Source organism: Xiphias gladius, chromosome 12, assembly GCF_016859285.1.
Source record: "Xiphias gladius isolate SHS-SW01 ecotype Sanya breed wild chromosome 12, ASM1685928v1, whole genome shotgun sequence".
Classification (NCBI taxonomy): domain Eukaryota; kingdom Metazoa; phylum Chordata; class Actinopteri; order Istiophoriformes; family Xiphiidae; genus Xiphias; species Xiphias gladius.
Window position 1 is genome coordinate 1,462,760 of NC_053411.1, and position 21,741 is coordinate 1,484,500.

General features: G+C 38.8%; 1 protein-coding gene across 4 annotated transcripts in view; it reads right to left on the reverse strand.

Annotated features, from left to right (window-relative positions):
• The window catches only part of eml3 (EMAP like 3), a 65,654-nt gene that overhangs the window by 31,479 nt on the left and 12,434 nt on the right, over window positions 1-21,741 (reverse strand). For 3 of the 4 annotated variants that reach the window (XM_040140992.1, XM_040140991.1, XM_040140990.1), the window contains 5 exons: window positions 7,523-7,699; window positions 5,497-5,611; window positions 4,782-5,288; window positions 2,336-2,446; window positions 2,043-2,071 (listed from right to left, as the gene is read on the reverse strand). In XM_040140992.1, coding sequence (XP_039996926.1) covers window positions 2,043-2,071; window positions 2,336-2,446; window positions 4,782-5,288; window positions 5,497-5,611; window positions 7,523-7,699 — 939 coding nt within the window. The remainder of the gene's footprint in view (window positions 1-2,042; window positions 2,072-2,335; window positions 2,447-4,781; window positions 5,289-5,496; window positions 5,612-7,522; window positions 7,700-21,741) is intronic. The other variant, XM_040140993.1, reaches the window with a different exon arrangement.

A 21,741-nucleotide genomic window follows, 5' to 3' on the forward strand; every position in this document is an offset into this window, starting at 1 on the left:
TTTGGGAGATTATTTTGTCAACACAGCTTGCTAGTTTTCTCCATTTTAAGTTAAGGAAAAGAACAACAATACAAGACACTTACACTGTTAAGTTCAAATTCACACAGCTATTTTGTCCGTGATTCAACGTGTACTTTGAATTTCCAATAAATAGTGGCAGTCCTGTTCTGCCCAAGTCAAATACTGGCCTGTCAACGTCCTTTTAGTCAACACAGAAGCTGTAGTAGTGGTTGCTGGGGGCAGTTACTAATGTCAGTCAAAGAAGTATACAGATTTAATTGTTATTTCTGTAAGTCAACTTACAGCAAAATGTATAGCAGTACAGTCAATCTCATCCACACTTGTTGAGAATTTCAAAGTAATGATTTTAGCTTTTTTTTCTGGCTCTGATTAGCTCAGTTTTGCAGTGATGCAGAACTATTTGGATCACTGAACAAATCAGAGAGCAGTACTTCACAGGTCTGAAACCAGATCTCAGCAGCTGCAAATAAACATACAATTCTGATTGATGTTGAAGCCATTCTAGATGCACTTACATTAGTATTTACAGGCTAAAATAAAACCCTGACTTGTATCATGGTATGTTTACAACCAAAAACACTCCAATTAGTAAACAAAGGATCATATTTAGCACGATGTGATGTTTCCACTAGCTTTGACTTGGAGGAATTCTTCTTTCTTTCTCTTTCCTCCAACACTGTACTGTACGAAAGAGGCCTAAAAACAGGGCTTACCATAACTAGACTGAAGGCCAACACTCAAAAAAACTACGTTAACCACAAATGAGAGACTGCATGTGTGAAACAGTGAGAATATTCAACTGAGGCCGGCCAACATTTCAGTCAGGACGCATGAAAACATGGGAATAGTCCCTAATTTTAACGCAGTGACATATGATAATGATCACTCATAGCTTTTCAGAACCCCAGAAGCCATTTTGAATCCATGGAGTATGTCGATATTTTTTCCACAATGGATTATACTTCTGTTATACCTGAGACAGCATGCATTAGAGAAAAAAACATTACTTGATGTGCTGTTTTAGCATTGCACACCAAATAAAAAGGTCACCTGACAATCAAAAGGCCCCATTTTCGTGCAAGCATTTCACCTGTCCTTTGATGTCTGACTGTAGATACTGTCTGGAGGCAGGCAGCATACTGAGGAAAACTGCCAAGAACAATTTTCACATCAATAGGATAAAAACAAAATCACAATGATTCAAAGAATTTCCAACAGGGGTCAATGCATATGTATTATTATAGTTATGGTAACCCTTATCCTATTCAGTTTACAACACTTAACACGGAACAGACAGAAACCTGGTGATTCTGCTCTTTAGACGACTCTGACAGTATCTAGCTTTCTGATTATGATTCTGATCTGTGTGCAGCTGTGTTTTTTGTCTCCTTCATATCTTGGAAATCTTGTTTTAGTACTGAGTTACTTCGAGAGCTGCAGATTGGCCTAGTTTCGCATATGTCGGCCTGAACTCGCTGCATTTATTTTCTCCTTCCAATCATCAATAATGGAAGATGAGACCATCAATGCAGTTTCCCATTTTTTTCACTTTACAGCATGTGGATCATCATTATGTTGTTCAGCATTATACACTCAGTTGGCAGTTTATTATGTCTGTCTCGCTAAAACTAATGCAGTGTAACACCACACTCCTGCAATAAATCCACCATTCATGAAAGTTATAATGTTCAGTTTTTGTGAGACCGTTTTTAAAAGGTTTTGATTCACCTGTATAATTGTTTTGGAGGCCGAAGTTTGTTCCGTTGTGTGTTTCTGTTATTTAGTCTACCCTCATTGATAAAAAATGGGGTGGACAAAAAAATAGAAAACCCCAACAAACCACAAGTTATGGGAGCTGCCAAAAATCAAGTTTTCCAGGGAAAGGTTGAAGCATTCAATAATACTTAGATATATACTTGATAAATACCAAATACTTCGGTAAAGTGAGGAACAGAGTGATGTCAATTTAAGGTCAGGCTTAATTTATGATAAGACAGAAAAGTGTGAAGATAGATTCATACCTGCACTGGCAATCAGCTCCTTAGCTCGGCTGTGGAGTCAGAAAACAACCATGTGAGACAGATATGTGAAACAATTTTATACAAATTAGTATCCACAATTCCCTGACTTCAGAATTAGATGGTATGTATCTGTCAGGGTCTTCATGGGAATGGAATTTTATTATTATTCATTGGCATCATCAGTGTTCCAGCAAGTGTTCTTTGATGAGATATGTGAGGCTGCAGCAGCCATAGGAAAAAGTGAGCTGTGTGATTGTGTGGTAACAGCTGTGAGTGATGGCAGTGTGGCTCACTTTTCCAAGCTGGGGGAGCGGGTGAGGAGGTTGGCCGAGGACGCCGCCTTCTTATCCAGACGTTTCCTCTGCCTCTCTGGGTTCCCCAGTTTCTCGCTGTTCCTACGAACCCTAGAAGGCCAGAGGAAAGGAACTGGCTTCAACTTCCAGCAGTAAACACTCTAGATTCAGATGGATGCAAGTATCCCACTATTTATGTATGCAAAATATCTTTAAACTACCAGTGTGACACATGCTTCTTTGTCCTGCTATGTTTGCAGTCTTTTATAGATTTTATTCCCATATTTTCCAAAGATAATTCTGGTTTATTACGACTTAGGTTTTATTTTCAAAGTTTTGACCATCAGTAATAATAACTTGCTATAGCATGTTTATGTTAGAGAAGGTTTCGTGGACAAAAGGATGAGGACAAACCAACATTTCAGGCAATCTTCCCAGAATCCACTACAGAGGCAGATAGAGCTGCTAACATTACCCTAAACTTTGAAACAGTATCAAGCTCCAGTGTTACACTGCCTCCCACACAGTGGATGTTCGCGTCCTAAATGGGGCTTGTTCTCAAGTAAGCTGTAACCCCACATAATAATGTAGATAGCTAATGGTATGCTGACTATTGCCCTTGGAAATAAGCTTAAATTGCTACTGTAAGGCTAGGAGCTTACTGTAGACCCTCATCCCTCTACAGCTTCAGCAAGTTGAGAGATCCATAGATTGAGAGACCTGCTCTGCTTAGATACAGTTGCTAAATTATGATTAGACAGCTGCTTTTTGGGTTTGGGGTTCAGTGAATGGTCAGTTGTTGATAATCTGGGAACACAGCAACATTACTGCAATGAAGTTCAGCAGGGCAAGTAAAAAGAGCAGTCAGGTGATCAAACAAGGTTGTAAAGATGCCAGCAGTTTACCCAGATTATTTAAACCACTTTATTTAGAGGTAAAACTGAAAGTGAGCGCACCTCAAATTTTCTAATAATCCCTCATTGCACAGGTAGACTGTGTTTTCACAACTACAGAAAATACACTAGGTCAAAGTTGAAGCAGGAAGTGGGTCTATAAATTGTGATGGATGTTTACGACAGAACAGTTTGGGTAAGAACTTGACCATCCATCTTTGTTTTCTCTTCCAAATTTGTTTACAACCTGACTGATCATGTTTCTTGCCCTTTCAAACTTCTCTTTAGCAATGTCACCATGTTCTAAGATCTTGGTGAGTGCAATGTTATTATTATTGAAAGAAATAATAATGAAATATTAAGAAAATTGGACCCCAAGTTGTAATGAACGTGAATTACCCTATATGCCTAAAAATAATACTAGTTTCAATATTGGTCCTCATAAAGTGTTGAATGTAGAAGTGTAGTAGGATGAACATGTAGGCAGAACTTTTCTCAGTACCTCAGGTTTCCATAGAGGGGTATGACAGAGCTGAGCTGAGTGGCTAGAACATATGTTATTCATTACTTACGAAACCCCTCTTACAAACCACAACAAGGAAGTAGGCCAAAAGAATACCTACATGCACAAGCCAATACACAGGTAAAAAAAAGCAGCAGTATTCCGGCACTGTGCTTGCTAATCATTAGTACAAAGGAAATAACTTGAAGAGTTTACAGTGGAGAACAAATCACTGGATGCAAAAAATCCTTGATTGATTTGAGAACAATGCTAAAGGACTTATTAGAAGGTTGTAACAGAAATGCATTTAAAAACAAAAAGGTTTTGTCTGGCTGTTTGTGTGTTCGTGCAAAACCCAGTTGAATGACAGATCCTCAGTGGCAGTGTTTCAAATCTGCACATCTGCATCGTCTTACAGAACCATCAACCTTTATAATTTGTGGCTAGAATGAAGTTGTAACACAAAGGACCACTCTGGAGGTTCTTTTTATGGTTATTAACTCTGATATACGCTGTTTGGACAGATATGCCATTTCAAATTTCTGTCCTTGAAGGGTTATATCTGTATACTTGTGTAAATCCCCCATCCTTTCTCGTTCAGTCTTATGGGTAACCCTACCCCTTTTTGTACATTATGCTGTGTGCAATTGCCCTCACATCACATTTTTCATTGGGCTCAAATCTCTGTTTGCCGTGAAGCTAATCTCGAATATGTCACTCAGTGTGGACGAGTGCCACCATTATGTTTCACAGCTTTTATGTATCCCCAGGACCCTGCCCAAACAAATCGAAAAGTAAGCACATGGAGGCTAGAGCAAACGTGATGACAGAGCATGTCACCCACCTCAGGTTTCCCTCTCTAACACGGCGTACTCACACCCTGGCAACCTGAGGCTGAATGTTTCATAAGGGGGTTTGTAGCGCAACTGGGGTTTGCAGTCTCACAATTCAAAATCAGAGAAAGAGTTGATTCCCCAAAGAAAAGCCATGCAGTTAATCACAAGACAGAAGATGATTATGAAGACAGCAGCAGTGAGCCGAGATCACGCACAGAGGCAACTTCTGTACTTCCTGGATGGGGGCCAGGGATCCGCAGCGGGAGCTGAGGTTCTGGTCTAAGGTTCTGACTGAGCCCGAGGCAGAGCCCGGCTCCTCCAGAGAGCCGCTTCCATCCTGGAAGTCCTCCCTCTGGATGCCTCTGATTGTGGTTGGCTGGATGGGCTCCTCGACTGATGACGTCCAACTCAGCTCCTTTTCTTGCTCCCCTGCTCCTTCTTCATCTTCATCCTGCTCCTCATCCTCCTCTTCCATACCAGGGACTCGGTGGAGCTTAGCCCGGGTCCCCTCGACAGGCTGGCCTGGAAGGAGGGCATCCTCAAGGTTCAGGCTCTGGACACATGTGGGAAGAGGGACCCTGTCCTCCCCACCGTCCTGCCCTGGGAGGATGGGATCTGTCTGGGTTGACCTGTCCAGTGTTGCTGGTCTGAGTCTGGGCTCTGTGGACATTGGGTTTCCTATGTGGCCATTGGCATTGGTCACAATGCTGTCTGACAGTTGGCTAGAGATAGTTCAGAGGTTGACATCAACACAGAACAGTCATATAGACAGATTACACAGACATCATATGAACACAACACAGCATGCTTCTGAACGGACCAGTATGCCTATAATGTAGCAAGCAATATGACTATACATCAAATAAAATGAAATGATTCCGGCCCTTCATGTTCCTGTCCTTCTAAACCCTTAGCATGTAGGTCCAGTACCTGGTAGCAGCATGGCGGATCCCATCGACGGCTGAGCTGGAGGACAGTTTTCTGATGCTGGTACAACCATCTGAGCAGCACACTTGATTCAGCACCCGTGCAGCACCCGGGTTAACTGGGTGGGGTGACAGTTGACTATTAGTTAGTATGGATTGATACAGTGCTCTGTATGTCCAGCTTTTTCATGAACAGTGGGTAAGGATTTCAGTGTACACCATCTAAGAAAGGGTCTCTTATAACATTTTTTGGTACTAGTGCCAATAGAATACCTATATTTTGCAAAAATGTTATTTTATTTGATACCTCACTAACTCTTTGTTCATTGAAACAAAACTGGAAATGACACTGACAAAGGTCTAAGCTCGACAAGTTGATAAGGTTTAATGTATGTCAAATTGTGATAAACTGGATATGTGCTGCAGCTTGACTGTGACTTGTGTTCACAATAGATCAGTACTGAGGGACTGCTTTGGGAGAACTTTGAAGAAAACACTGTGTTTCAGTCTGGCCGGTAGATTGTAGCACTGGCTTTCTATACACTCCCAAGGACAGCCAGTGAGGAAGAAAGCAAATTGATTTTTAACAAATATTGTAAACACACGTGGAAGAATATAAACACTTCACAATCAAGTAAAAACAAAAAAATGTCCTTACTTGACACTAAACAGTTCTTTTAGGTGTTTGTTGAGGATCCATGACTATAAATTGGACCAGAATATTGAATAATATTGCCAAGTGCATGGCTTTGCTTTGTTTTCCTGGATGAGAGTAAGAAGTCAACCAATTGTAGCTGACATTAAATGAAACCAGCAAGTTTGCAAAATGAATCACTTTTTCCATTTGTCCAGCAGACAAAGTCCAAAGTATATACACATACACTAACTCAGTCCAAAATAAAAAAAATAAGCTATTAAATCCAAGTGGCTCATTTACATTATATTGTCCATGGTCTCACAATTTTCAGTTTATTTTCTACTGCTTTAACATTAGGCTAAGCAGTGCACCTACCTGATAGCAACAAAGGCTGACCAATATTGCTACAATACCATCCAAAGCATCATAAATGTATAAAAGAGTTTTGAGGGAACAATGGCGAATGTAATGAATACAATAATCTGCGATGTTACTATGAAGGAATGGATTCAATATTCATAAGCACCTCAATACCACAACATAGTTACTAGCCTACTGTTAACAGCCTGGGTGCTCCTCTCTGACAACAAATGACTAATTCCTACATACAAGTTTTTAATCAGGAACATGAATTACTCGCTTGTTTGCACAATTTGTTTTTTAAATGACACCTGCCAAACTCTGCACATAGAGGTTTAATTCTGTCCAAGAACTTTTCAGAAAGTCAATCAAAAGAACAAAGAACGCTCACACACTGAGTCAATACTCCCCAAAAAAAGGCTTTTTATAGACCAATTACCACATTTTAACTTTAAATCCTAATTAAGTAATATTTGGCATGTGACCAAGAAGGTCCACATATAGATTATTCCTCCCAATTAGGGGGGTAGATGGACTCCTATAGACTTTGGGCAAGGTACTGTGAAACAATATGTAGTCTACTATAATAGTTATATCGATTAGCTACATGACCATATTCAGATTGTCCTTCTATCAGGGAATTTGACTGATTGAGTTTCGTGCCATAAATATTGTAAATAGTTTTGTGGCCTGCATAATGATGTGATTGATTGGCTCGACATAGGATCCAGACCTGAGTTGAATTAGGTGAAGTCTATATGTCAACCCTCTTGGTAACATACTGAATATTATCTAATGAAGACGTAAAGTTGCAACGTCAATAAATTACCCTTTTATGAATCACTGATTCATTGTTGAAGATGTTATTTGTTCTTAAAACTAAAAACAATGAAAAGTACAATGTGTACACAATGGTTTTTGCATACGTATTTGTCAGTTTTGCAAAAAGCCACATCGACAGAATTGCACAATGTTCTACCCTTAGTGTACCATCAGGCTGTAGAGTTTATGGAGCATATTGAAGATCACCTACCTGCGATGAGTTGCTGTTTCAGTAATGGCAGGAGCTGATCATGGAGGCGGATCCTGCGCAGGGCATCAGCCAATGAGGATTTCAGCAGCGTGATCTCATCTTCCTGTGCCTGCAGACGCACCTCCATCATGGATGCTCTGTCTCCGAACTCAGCACTGCTGTCTGCTGATACATCATCTACAGAGACCAGAAGGGTGTTTCAAAATGAGGCTAAGAGAAGCTGGGTTTGTTGTGAAAAGTCTGGCTTGAATGAGCCTGACAAACTGAACCTGGATTAATGACGTTCAACAGATTAATCCAATATCCATTGCTATAAGGACTGCTCATTCCTGACTTTAAAACACAGGTCTGACACATCTAGCAAACAAAACTGCAGTGCTCACAGCGATAGAGCAACACATATTAAACATATAATAGGAATAATAAAATATTAAAGCAAAAATGAAAACTGCCATAAAAAAGCAAAAAATAACTTTTAGCAGCACTTTGTAGACAAGCAGTGAGCTAAGACTAACACAAGTAGAAATGAACTTTGCTGATGAACTCCTCTGTTAGCTCAGCTTTGGGCTTAAGTCCCATAAGCAATGTAAGTTTTCTTTTTCATTTCATTTTATTGATTTTTTTATTTTAATTTGTGATGTCCAGGATTTACTGTGCATTCAGAGAGGATTCAGATCTCTTCACCTTTTTCACATTTTGTAATGTTGCAACCTATGCTCAATTTGTTTAAATTAATTTTTCCCTCATCAGTCTAAACTCAATACCGAGTAATGACAAAGCATAAACAGGAATTTTAGGAATTTGAGAAATTTCAGATAAATTTTAGAAAAACTAAATATCACATTGGCATATGTATTCCGACGCTTTACTCAGTAAAGCAGCAGCAACTACAGCCTAAAGTCTTCTTGGGTCTGATGCAACAAGGCAGGTGATGAGGGTGCCTGGTTTCCTCCACACCTGATGCTTAGAATTGAGGCCAACAGTTCAATCTTGGTATCATCAGACCAGAGAATCTTGTTTCTCACAGTCTGAGAGTCCTTTAGGTGCTTTTTCGCAAACTCCACGTAGGCTTCCCTGTGTCTTTGACTGAGGAGAGGCTTCTGTCTGGCCACTCTGCCATAAAGCCCAGATAAGTGGAGTTCTGCACCAATGGTTGTCCTACTGGAAGTTTCTCCCACCTCCACATAGGATCTCTGGACCTCAGCTCGTGACCGTTAGGTTCTTCATCACATCTCTTACCAAGGCCCTGACTACTCAGTTTGGCCGGGGGGCCAGCTCTAGGGAGAGTCCTGATCTATCCAAACTTCTTCCATAGAAGAATTATGGAGGCCACTGTGCTCTTGGGAACCTTTAATGCAGCAGCATTTTTTGTAGCCCTCCCCAGATCTGTACACAATCCTGTCTCTGAGCTCTGCAGGCTGTTCCTTTAACGTCATGGCTTGTTTTTTGCTCCGATGCACTATCAGCTGTGAGATCTTACATAGACAGGCGTGTGCGCCATTCCAAATCATGTCCAATCAATTGAATTTACCACAATTTTTTCTTTTTAATTAATTTGTAAAAATTTCTAAACTTCTGTTTTTGCTTTATAATTTGGGGGTATTGAGTGTAGCTTGATGAGGGAAAAAAAGAATATAAATGATTTTAGCATAAGGCTGCAACATAAAATGTGAAAAAAATTAAGGGGTCTGAATGCTTTCTGAATGCACTGTATAAGCAACATGCAACAGGACATTAAACTCTGAAGTATTATTTAATTATTCAATTCATCATTTTATTTGTATGACATTTTACGCTATAAAGTTACAGCCTTTGGTCAAACTTATCTCTTAGCTTTAATTTAAATAAAGTAATCAAATATCCAGAACACCTTGATAGTGTATTTTTTTTCCCCAGCCCTCCATTTTTCCTTGTAGATGATGCTTTTGGATGTGGTACAGCCAATCCAGCTAGTATGTATACACACATTGACAGACTACATTGCTGATTTCAATAATGTAGGTTAAATTATGATAAACTGGATATGTGCTGCAGCTTGACTGTGACTTGTGTTCACAATAGATCAGTACTGAGGGACTGCTTTGGGGGAACTAGTTATTTTTTTAACATTGTTTGTTGTGGAGCCATAACCAATAATTTGGACCATGAGAATACTGCCAAGTGTATGTCTTTTTTTTTTTGTCTTTGGGTGAGAGGAAGTAGTCAACCAATTGTAGCTGACACTAAAAGACACCAACAACTGTTCCAATACACACTAACCTTTGCAAACTGAAAGACTTTTTCCATCACTCTGTCTGTTTTTGGGATGTTCAGGAAGCCAAATAATTTGTGTTAACCAAAATGATGGGAACACAATTACACTGATTTTTTTCCACAGTATTTTGAGGGGTTGTGTAAAATTCACCTGACATTTGGATGGAAATAAAAATGGAACCAAGACAGAAAAATGCTGTAATAGATGAGTAATGATATAACAACAATATTCTGATTCCTTAAGTCATTCTGGTGTCATTCCTGTGTGTCTCTGTGTGTGTGTTTGTGCATGTGTACTTGTATTACTCTCTTTATGAGGTCTAATATTAGTTTTACAAAATCACAGTGAGGACATTGCAGCATTATGGGGACATTTCTACATTGTGAGGACATTTGTCCAGTCTTCACTATTTCAAAAGGCTGTATGAGACTTGGTTTTAGAGTTCAGGTTAGAATTAGGTCTAGGTTAGGGTAAGGTTTGATATTAGCCATTTACAGTAGTTTGTATGGTTAAGGTTAGGGTAAGGGGCTAGGGAATGCATTTTGTCAAACACGGTCCTCACAAGTATAGAAAGACAAATGCGTTTCTGGCCTGCTGTCCATTTTGAGAGGGGATTACAGATGTTTAGAGCATTTTACTCAAGCAGAGGAGTGTCCACAGCTTCTCAAAGACCCTATTGTGTGGTGTATAAGAGTGCATCTGTAGGACATAGCTGGTTCTGGTCCAAAAACTGTATGTACGTGTGTGAGGAATGCCTCCCTCTGTTCTGGTGTCATAGGATGGAAGAAAGCTGTGCATGGCGATCATCAGAGCTGTATGAAGATATTTTCGTGCTCCAGCTCAACTCAGCTGTGTTGGTAGTTCTCTTGATTACTCAGCCCCTGGATTCTCACTCAGCCATTTTAAGTGTTATTTTTGCTCTGCAGTCCAACAAAACAAACCTGTTAATTGACCGAGAAGTTCTGAGGAAATGGTTTGTCCATTCAGTAACAGGTAAGTAAGAGGTCCTCAAGCACCACTCCTCTCTGCACAAATCCTTTAAAGCCTCATGAACTCAGTTTTAGCAAAGGGTAAGAGTCGAGATCTGCAACCTGGAATTACACTGTGCCAGTAATTGCAGTCTAAAGCTCCTTATCCACATGGATCTAAATTTTCTGGCAATTCACATAAAATACTTTCCACCAATTTTCCTGCCCAGGACCAACTTTGTTAAAATGTTTAATTGTGGCTTTAGGGGGAACAAAAGCAGCAATATTGCCAGGTAACGAACTGGCTACAATGTACTTGTATCAAAGAGAGGCAAATGTAAATTTTCAAATAGTGATCTTTATATTCCTCGACTACACAGTGTATCAGGTCTTAATATGCAAGAGGCTTACATTAGAACGAGGCATTTATTTCTAATTTACCCTGTTAAGTATATTTGATCATATTTTAGTAAGCAGCCTCCCTGTTTTCTGATTTGCTCCTTTTTTATTTAGCTTGTAATTCAAACTCAATACTTCCTCCAGGTTTACCGGTTGACTTGATGTATTCAGTATAATGCATAATGTTAATGTATAAACTTCCAAAAGTGTTAAAATGTGGCTGACGTGGCCTGATAGTGAAGTAATTGATTGGTTAGTTTTGATGAGCTGTCATTCTGCGTAATCATCATGACACAGAGCTGTGGGGGGGAAATCTAAATGTTTATTCTATTAACAAAAAATAATGTGTCACTTAATTACACTTGGGGGTTTCATGAGGTGATCTGACCACAACTGAGCTGACAATGAAACAGTTGAATGAAAGCATTAGTTGAGACTGCAACTGAAACTATAAGAAAAACTACAGAAGGCCCGATAGAAACAGTGGAAGGAGATGACAACTCTACTATATGATAAGGGAAGTAATGCAGAAAATCAGTCAAGTTGTCTGGTTTAGTCTTTGATTTCATACAAGCACCCACAATTCAGAAAATCCTGCAGATAGTCTATGTTATAGTGTCACCTTTTAAAGCCTGGACTTGGCAGACATTCAATCTGTAATGCTCTGTTGTTGTAAGATTTAATCGCTTAATCAGTCTGTTATTTCAGTACATTGTTGTTACAACATGTAAATGACCTACCTGTTTATTTTCACTTTGTCTCAACCTGTATCTCCCATGGCAGTTACGGATGTATTACTTTTCCTGGCATGTCAACTAAAAACACCTGAAGAATAAACCTTGCTGTATTCAGTCATAGGGGGATGAAATTCAAAGATATTTGATTTTGCTTTGCTCTCCCTGCTGAGCTAGCGAGTCAACTTATGGTGGATTTGTAATTCAGAAAGGATACACATAAACGTGTGTTATGGCTAACTGTAAGATCACAGAGGAACAATCTGCACACCTCCGAAATTTCAACAACAAATTGAATACTCATGGTCTGGATTGTATGGATCGAAACGCACAATATAATGTTCCAAGGCTGGATTTCTAGTTTTTTTACATTATTACAAATATCATAGGGGTTTTGAATGAGGTTTTATTACTTCTGGATTAGAACCCAGAAGTTATGTTTTCACTTCAGCTCTGTATAATGTTGTGGTGAACATGTTAGCACACAGTTGCCTACTCTAATTACAACAGTAATTTTAGCATTCATTTGGATTTGTGTTTCAGGTGACCTGATGAATCCTAAGAACAATAATCACCCTCCTTTTAGCTCTTTTTTGGTCTCCCCCACTTATTAGAAAAAAAATCTGGCTCTTTAGCTGCTAAATGTTTCATTGTGTTCACCAGCTGTTCTCTAACCGTGTCTGTCTGCTGTTTGCTGCTGAGCAGGTCGTGGACAGTGGGTTCAGAGATTTTTCACTGAAAACAGCTTTTTCAGCTGGAAATGAGGCTGATGAGAGCCTTGAGGGATGAACCAAAACACTTAAATTGTGGGCTGCGATACCAAAACAATGAGCTGAAAGACTCTAAAAAGCTCTGTAGAGCTGATGGGAAATGTACTGTTGGTGATAATTCTCTATGGATTCATCACTTTGGACAATTCCTTTGACATTACATGAGGTAATTTGATATATTTTTAAAATAAAATGACGGACTAAAGTAGCTTTACGATTCGCTTGTGCATATTTTTAACATCACCACAAAAGCAAACATAAAGTACATGGCATTACGGGTAGATCTGATGTTTTTTAGGTGAAAAAAGACAAGCAAAAAAACAAAACTCAGGTATTGTTTACAGTAATACATATAATACCTGGGATTCCTATCTATACAAATAGCCATTGGTAATACCTACGTGCAAACTATCAGCAGTGTAAACCTGCTATATATCGTATATCTGTAAAGGCTTCAGTGAATAAATTAAAACAAACAGAAAGCAGAAATTTTTTCTTTTTAATTTTTGTCAATTTAACTTAGCCTGGATCCAAATGCCCACACTTGCCAACATTCTGCAGCCAAAAGCAAACAAAAGGGCTTGTGGAAATCTTGGTATGTCAGGATTATGATTCACTTTCACCACTCTCCTTTAATGTAACCATTTTACTGGAACAGGCATTTCATCATCACTTCTGATACAAAATGCCTGCAGCTGATCCAGCTCAGTAGTGGAGGAAATTTTCCCTCAAGAATAAGATCTGCTTGGAATTCCTGCACAATTATAATCAATGATGCGTACAGAGTGACACACAGAAGACCGCTCAAACAGCTGGAAGTTAAAATTCTCACTTTCCCCTCACAACATTGATTTGGGACCATATTTAATCAAACTTCTAAGAATTAAACGTGGGTGTAAAAAGGTCTTCAATGAATATGAAGGATTGGACACATATATCAAGCAGTTTACTCCTACTTACAACAAAATGTAGGAGTAACATTTGATTGCGACTCTAAAGTGATCACATGATTAGTCACGTTTGCTCTTAGCAGAAACAGCCAACCAGAGACAAGGATTTACCGTACTTTGGCCCATCATTTAGTCTTTTAAAAAATCTATACATTTTAGACAATTTTAGACAGGGATGTATTGTAGTTTTTAGTTGTTTGAAATCCTTACTCCAGTAGCAATTAACGTGTGAAATTAGCAAAAATCTCATATATTTAGAATATATACATACAAAATAGGGGTTAAATAATAAGAAACATGCTGACATGGAAACAAAACTGAACTGAACTAAGAACCAAGCTGGAGCAGGAAAGAAATCCTGCTGTTGGTATACATCAGAGAAAAAATATATAAAAAGGAGAATCATCATTCCAGGAGCATTCATGATACCTGATGGAGTTGGCCTGCAGAATCCTCTCGGCATTGGCTGGGTGTTTAGTTACCCCTCCAGCTGACGGTGCCCTAGGCAGCTGCCTAGCTTGCTTATGCCTAAAAACTGCATTGTTGCTACATACATGTAATGAGACACTTTGTTAAAATTATTATTTTGATATTTTTTGTCTTTATTGATGGAAATAGCGGAGACAGACAGGAAAGCGGAGGGGGATGGAATGCAGGGGACAAGTACAGAGAAGGGGATGACCTGCAACAAAAGGTTCATGGCTGGAACTGAATGTGGTATGTATCCCAACCACCAGACTACCATGACGCCCCATCACTATGATACTTTCCCCGTCTCTTGGAAATCCCTTTAGGTGTATACAGTTTTCTCCAGGACAAATCTAGTTGGGGAAACCACGTTTCTCCCCATTCTGATTACAAAAACCAGGTTACATGTATACATGATATCAGCTTAAGCAGACAATAACCTGGTGACTTAAGTGCATGTAAACACTCTAATTTTACAGTAAATAAGTGTTACAAAATCTGTTACCTCCATGCAACTAGTGTTAAATTGTACAGAACACCACTGCCATGAGAGTAAGTTACATTACACATGAGCTGAGCTGACACAACAACAGAAAAGCATCCCCAGTTCAATGTAATGTGACATGACTTTTAGGTGAGACCAATATCAAATTTCCAGCATCGGTCATTCAGAATTTAAATTTCCAATGACCAACACCTAACAATATATGTATCTTTTTCTTTGACTTTTCTTTTAGAGAATCTATTTAGACTCTCCTCTGACCTGATTTGCTTGGTGTCTGCAGATTTGCAGAAACCTCTGGCCAGCTGCCAGTGCAGGAAAAAGGAAGTGTTTGATGAAGTGACGTAAGTAACTCATTGGGAATTTCCATTGAGACCAAACACTATCTCTGCACACATATGTACAATAAAGAAGCAGCTGGTTTTGTGTCTCTTTGGTTCTGTTTTTTCATGTGTCCATGCAGACAATGAACACATGCAAACACTTACTGTCTAATACAGCAGTATGTGCAACACTAACTGACATATGGAACTTTTGATTCAGATACCCTGATACTGAATACTGATCCAGTGCCAGTGATTTATTTTCCCCCAAATCTACAATCTGTAAACCCCTTTGTGAGGAATCAATTAAGATCATTCTTCTATGTGTAAGTTGACACAAGGCTATAACTATGCATCAGTTCTTACAAGTGAAGATGTTCATACAACATCAATTTTAGCCTTCAATTTATTATTGTTTAAAAGGTGTGTGAAATAGTGCTGTTATAATGCATCAAACTCATAATGACAGACACACAACTTTAATACTTATAACACAGCTAATCTTACCCATCAACATTGTCTCACCACAGCTAATGAATGGAGCAGATCAGAAGACTTAAGGTCAGGATCGGGGCTGATACCAATCCAGGTGATCTTGGCACATCCCTAATATTTATAAACAAACACATGCAAAAAAAAAAATCGATGTATCAAAGTATCTGCAGGATTCAGATACAAAAAAAGTAAAGTGGGATTCGTCTCAAAATGGGCTCAGGATAGAGACTTGTTGTGGGGATAACAGCCTCCATGGCCACTCTAAACTTTCAGTCTTTTTGTCACTTCAAAATTATTTCAGTATCAGTGAGGGGGTATCCAAATACTATAAAGTCTTGAATAAAAGATTGCATTTAAATAATGTCCAAGTCTCAAGTAAAAGCAGGTGTGTCACAGCTGAGCACAAACAAATAAAAGCCAATCGCCAATAAAGGCTGAGTAAAACAGACTGAAGGTGATGGAATGACCTGCACTCAATTGCTCACATGCTGAATTTAGCATAATATTACTTGCAAAGACCAGTCATGTCATACTCACCACTTTGCTGCTCTCACTGTCTCATTTAATACCGTTTTCATTCACCAATCAAATGTAATCACTTCTTTTTTATTGGAACAGATTTTTTTACAAATCGAATCACTCCTAGTTTCCTATTTTTTTTTATCACTGTTTAGCTGCAGGTAGCTCAGTGTGTGCCTGCTGATTTTTACAATAAAAATCTACAAGGCAAGGAAAACATTATGCCCCTTTGAGCAACTGCAAAGCTTTTAATGTGAAAAATAGGAAGCAGGAAGTGTTGCTTTCCATTGACAGTAGCTCAACATTGATGAAACAAATGTCAAAGTAGAACTAACTGGAATAGATTGGTGAATGAGAACATCAAGACAGCAGGTACAGATGGAGGGAGAGTTTGTATTAATATAAAATAATAACAGGAGCAGATAAGAAAACAGAGGTTTCTTACTAAACTATACTTATAAAACATAAACTCCCTGGGGTCTGTGCTGATTGCTTCGCAACTTCACAGTGATGACATGACTCCAGGAAGAAATAGTTTGGCACTGTGCCTGAAGTTTGCCAAAGAGCAGCTTGACACTCCACAACACTGCTGGGAGAATGTTTTGTGGACTGATCAAACTAAGGCTGAATGATTTGGGAAGAACATGCAGCGCTACGCATGTCGTAAAAAGGGCAATGCATGCCAACATCATCCCAAAAGTGAAGCATCATGATATTTGGCTTTGCTGGCTCTGGGCCTGGACAGCTCGCCATCACGAGGAAAACAATTCCCCACTTTATCAAGGTATCTTACAGGATAATGTCAGGGTGGCTGTCCGCCAGCTGAATCTCAGTAGAAGTTCTGACTTCAAACTGAGAAAATCCACCTTTTGGAGTGGCTCAGATCCCAGACCTTAACCCAAAAGAGATGCTGTGGAAAGAGCTCACAGAGCAGTTCACACCAGAAACCCTAAGAATATGGCTGAGCTGAAGCAGCCCTGTAGAAGAAATGGTACAAAATACCTCCTGAACATTGTACAGCTCTGATTTGCAGCTACTGGAAGAGCTTGTTTGGGGTTATTGCTTCCAAAGGAGATTCAACCAGTTATTAAATCTAAGGGTTCACTTACTTTTTCTTGCAACTGCACAGGATCTTGTGGAAGGCTTCTGTTCTAAAAAGTGGGCCGCCATCTGCCTGTGCAGACTTTATCACATGGAAAAGGCACAGAAAAGCAGAAACACATGCTAAAAGTTAATTCCCCAATGTGGGCCTCCTGCCTCCGAAAAAAGAGCCTTCATCAGAGTAGCATCAAAGATCAAACATCATTAGGAAAAAAAGAAGTTTCTCTCTGAAACCCACACAAACCCCATCCAGCTCCAAGACTCAAACAGTGATGGATGGACATGTGACTGTTAAAGCCTTACTGTCAGCAAATCTTCCTCCAAAAACCAGGTTCTCACTTCGAATTTGGCTCAAATGGGGTTGCAGCCATGGACAATATTCTCCATGGCAGCAACCCCATGTGAGTCAAATTATAAAAAGCAACACAAGATTTCTCAAAGTTTGTCAGTCAAAATTATTACAGTGTTGACAGATCACAATATATATTACACAATTATTTACAGTATTTTGAAAGGGTGCCATTCCAATAATCTGAATCTCTGACAAACATTTTAAAGCATAAATATGACATTTACTTGACATTAAAAACTTCTCAAGTAAAAAGACCCAGGTTCCTCTGTGAAACATGGACACAGTACCGTCCTCATAGTAGCTGCAGATACTTTGGCATCTGAGCATTTTTTCAAGTACATAAGCAAGTTACTTCTTAAGATCAGTAATTTCACCTTCAGTTATGTTCACATCATACAGAATAAAGGTCTGTTCCATGCAAGTCTCATGATGGTTAATGCCACTGGTCTGATGTAACTAATGCATTCAGTCAGGATAACACATGGGGACAGCTGCTTTAGTGCTTACTATACTATTACTTTGATTACTTTTGTGCATTAATTAGGTGTCTTTTTTTTTTTTTAACTAGGGATAATTAGTTGACCTGTTACATATGCTTTGGACCTACATACTGACAATTACTGTAAGTGTTTACATTACATACAATGTTTTGGGAATGCTAACATTACTGCTAACATGCTACCTCTGTATCTCCTCACAACTTACGCTTCACAGAGAGTATGTTTACGGTTGGAGAGTTTATGCATAAATACAAACCAAACATTATGTGACAGAGATGTAAATAGACGTAAATACCTGTGGAAAAGTTTTGGGAAAACTGTTATCTTGGTTACTGATGATGTTTATTTCTTCCTGATTTTGGATCGACCACTGCAGGAACACGTGCAGTTTTTTATTTTTTGGTTTAGAAGTAGATATTGTAGATATATTCAGGGGACAAGTGCAGCTACCCACTGTTCCACTAGGGCCACCCTTGGGAAAAAAGGTCAACAGTGCACACAAGATAAAATTTAGCATGCAGTTTCATGATCCCGACAGAATGATCTTGTCTGATCATAACGAACCCTGGTAGGTGAATCAATGTCATTGTTTATGGTTCTAAATGCACTACTATAAAATCCAAGATATCAACAATATATGGAAGCTCAACTAAAGTATCCAGAAAATATATAGATTTTGTGTGGTTCTCTGGGAGAATCTCACAAATTCAGAGAAGGGGGGCCACATTCGGGAAATTAGTAAAATTGTGTCAAGAGTCAAGTTCAAAGCCCTGGTTCTTGGCAAAAATAAACTTTACATTTTTAATATTACATGGTTTATTCAGTATAATAAGTGAATGAAAAATAAATAAATAGCTGCTATTTATAGCCTGTTTATCAGACAATTGGCCTTGGAAACCACACCCACGCACACACAAATTTTAAACATTACTGCTGTTTATTACAAATCATCATACAACTTCCCTGAGAATTCTGAGAAGAGTCAGCCAATTTGGTCTATATAAACACACACAAAAAATAAGATTGAGTAGAACACACACAAAAAGTCAATCTACACGGCACATTGGAAACACAAAGTTCTGTAGTGAGTTACTTGGGATCAACAGTAACTTTAAATATACAACTTTGCTATAGATCTTACATGGATAAGAATAGATAGTGATAGTGGATAGTGGAGTGGGCTCATTCCCAGGGTCTTGTCTTACTAGATGTGAAAAGTTGCCAGTTGTAAATATATATAGCAGATCAGTGGGTGGTTAAGGACATTCCAGTTGTAGGGACTGGCACCTACAACTAAGTGTCACTGTTGAACAGTAACATAACTGGAACAGCTGGAAATAACTGGTCGGGACATCAAACTGTCAACATCTGGTCACTTCTCTACAGGAAGGTATACCAAACAGGAAGTTGGTGTTTTTGTCCAAACGCACTGTTTATTACTGAATTTGCCTTCAGGGTAAAAATCTATTAACCATCCCCAAACAGCATGGGTCCGTCTGCAACTCCTGCTCACTATCATAAATTCCAAAGTGACAATAAATGAATACTATCAGGAATACTAGTGAGGTTCAAGGTCCTTTGATATTTTAGTCAATATATAGCACATCAGAAATGTTAAATACTGTATCTGAGTTCTATGCATTCTATCTTGGGTTTTGTTCTTACAAAGTCCATATATGTATTTGTAGTGAGGCCATGACTGGCAGTTTGGTGGCACCACACCCACTACTGCTGTAAAAGAGCTTCTTCACAGGATCTGTTTTTGGCAGTAAGATCCTGTACTTGGCAGGTTGGTTTTATACACAGCACAGACTAGATGAATGCAGTTTTATTGTCTGGTTTTACTGGTAGTGGAAGTGGTAAAGTGAAGGTTAAATATGGATTTTTGAAACACTCCAATGTCCAAATTAAAATCAAATGTTGTTTTCTGTTGTTTCTTTTTAAGTGTCTCTTCACCATCCAGAATGTTTCATCTTTTCACAGTCTATAAAGTGGACTATAATTATAACTCTGGCCGCATACTATTCTTCTTTCAAACTGAGTTTCAAACTGTGTGGTTGTGTGCTGTTATAAGTCTGTGAGTCTGGTAACACCTAACTTAACAAATTTTTATATCATTACAGGTGATTGAAATCATTTTTGATGACACCAGTTCAAACTGTCAGCAGACCTATAATATACTAGGCCAACAGTTAAGCCAAGTGACTTACTGGCCTAAAAATGACTTAAGGTAAACCAATACGGTCTTTAGCAGTAAGCCATTTATAAAGAAAATGTCGTCATATGACGGGAAAGGGTGCACAGAAAACATTTTACTTTGAAGGCACAAGACCAAAAACAGTGCACTGAATGAAGTTTTAAGAAATTGTTTTACTAGAAATGGTCCAAAAATGATTCTAACTCAAACATGACCACTGAATATTAAGGAATGAAACCCAACATGATCCACTTCAAACAAATGACAGAATTTATTTAGACTGGAAGAAGATTGGGCTCAGTTTGACTACCTTGATTTGGAACACGTATTTTAATATAAATGCAAGTTGAAGTGCATGTTTGGAAAGTCACAGTGAGTGACAGTCCTACAATATACAGACTATAAATATAACTGTCCCCTCAACAGCCAAGTGAAGGTTGAATTTTATTGTGAATAAGGCTATTTTCCAAAATGTGAATCTCATTCTTATTCTCTCTGCCTGCACGCCGGCACCTTGCTATACTAAGTGTATGTTTTCCCCCTTGGAAACATGAACACACTAAATAAATGTCATAGAAATCTGCCAGTTACATTATGAGATACAGTCAGGTGACCAGTGCTATGGCCATGTTGCCAATTTTCAACAACCAGCTGGAGTGAGATTCTGTTTTTTGACTTTCCAGGGTAAACTGATTGGACTTTTACTTATAGTAATATAAAAATGTCCCAACAGCTCTGGTGGAGCTCATGATTTAACCTGAGGACATCTACTATGCACCAAATGATTTGACTAGAACCTAAACTTGGAATCTGTGTGTGACAGCTTACCTGTCTGAAATGTAGACCACCACAAATGCTCAATTACTTTTAGATCCTGACCAATCCTGTCCCCGTCTCGGGGATAAGAAATAATTATTAATGATTAATGAAGTTATTGCTGTGTCATGTGAAAAAATTTGCACAGCAGCTCTCTCACTTTGGAGACGGTCATATCAATCCTGCGGCTGTGTGATGGCTGCAGGTATTTAATAAACTCAGTGGAAAGAATCCTACAAAGCAAGCTGTAAGCAACAAACAAAACTTCAGTGGGTCCGTTAAGGTTTTGGCAAAATCTGGATTGCGGGGTACGGGGAAGCTTGGATGAGCTTCAATAATCCAACCTTTATTAGACTCTGTCCTAAAATAGTTGTATTTTTATGGACATTTCAATTTGTAATATAGTGTCTTCAGAAAGAACCCAGACCCCTTATCCAGAGTGCACTCAAACTGAAACTGTGGTGGTGGTTCACTTTTCAGCACAACAATGACCTGAAGCATAAAGCCAAGACAACTCTGGAGTGGCTCTGGGACAAGTCACTGACTGTCCTTGAGTGGCCTAGCCAAAGTCAAAACTTAAATCCTATAGAACATCTGTGGAGAGACCTGAAGATGGCAGTTCACAGTAGGGCCGGGCGTTATGAACCAAAAATCGTATCTCGGTATTTTTTAGGCTGAATAGCAATACACAGTATATATCTTGGTATTATCTCCGAAGTAGCTAAGTGTTAACTTGTAAGTCAAAGCCACATGTGAGATGTAACAAGCACTTTTATTAAAACACACTGTGATCAAAATAATATGCAAAGACAGGGTTTCCTTCCCTGTTTTAAAATATAGAGCTGCAAAACATGTAAATTCAAAATTATGT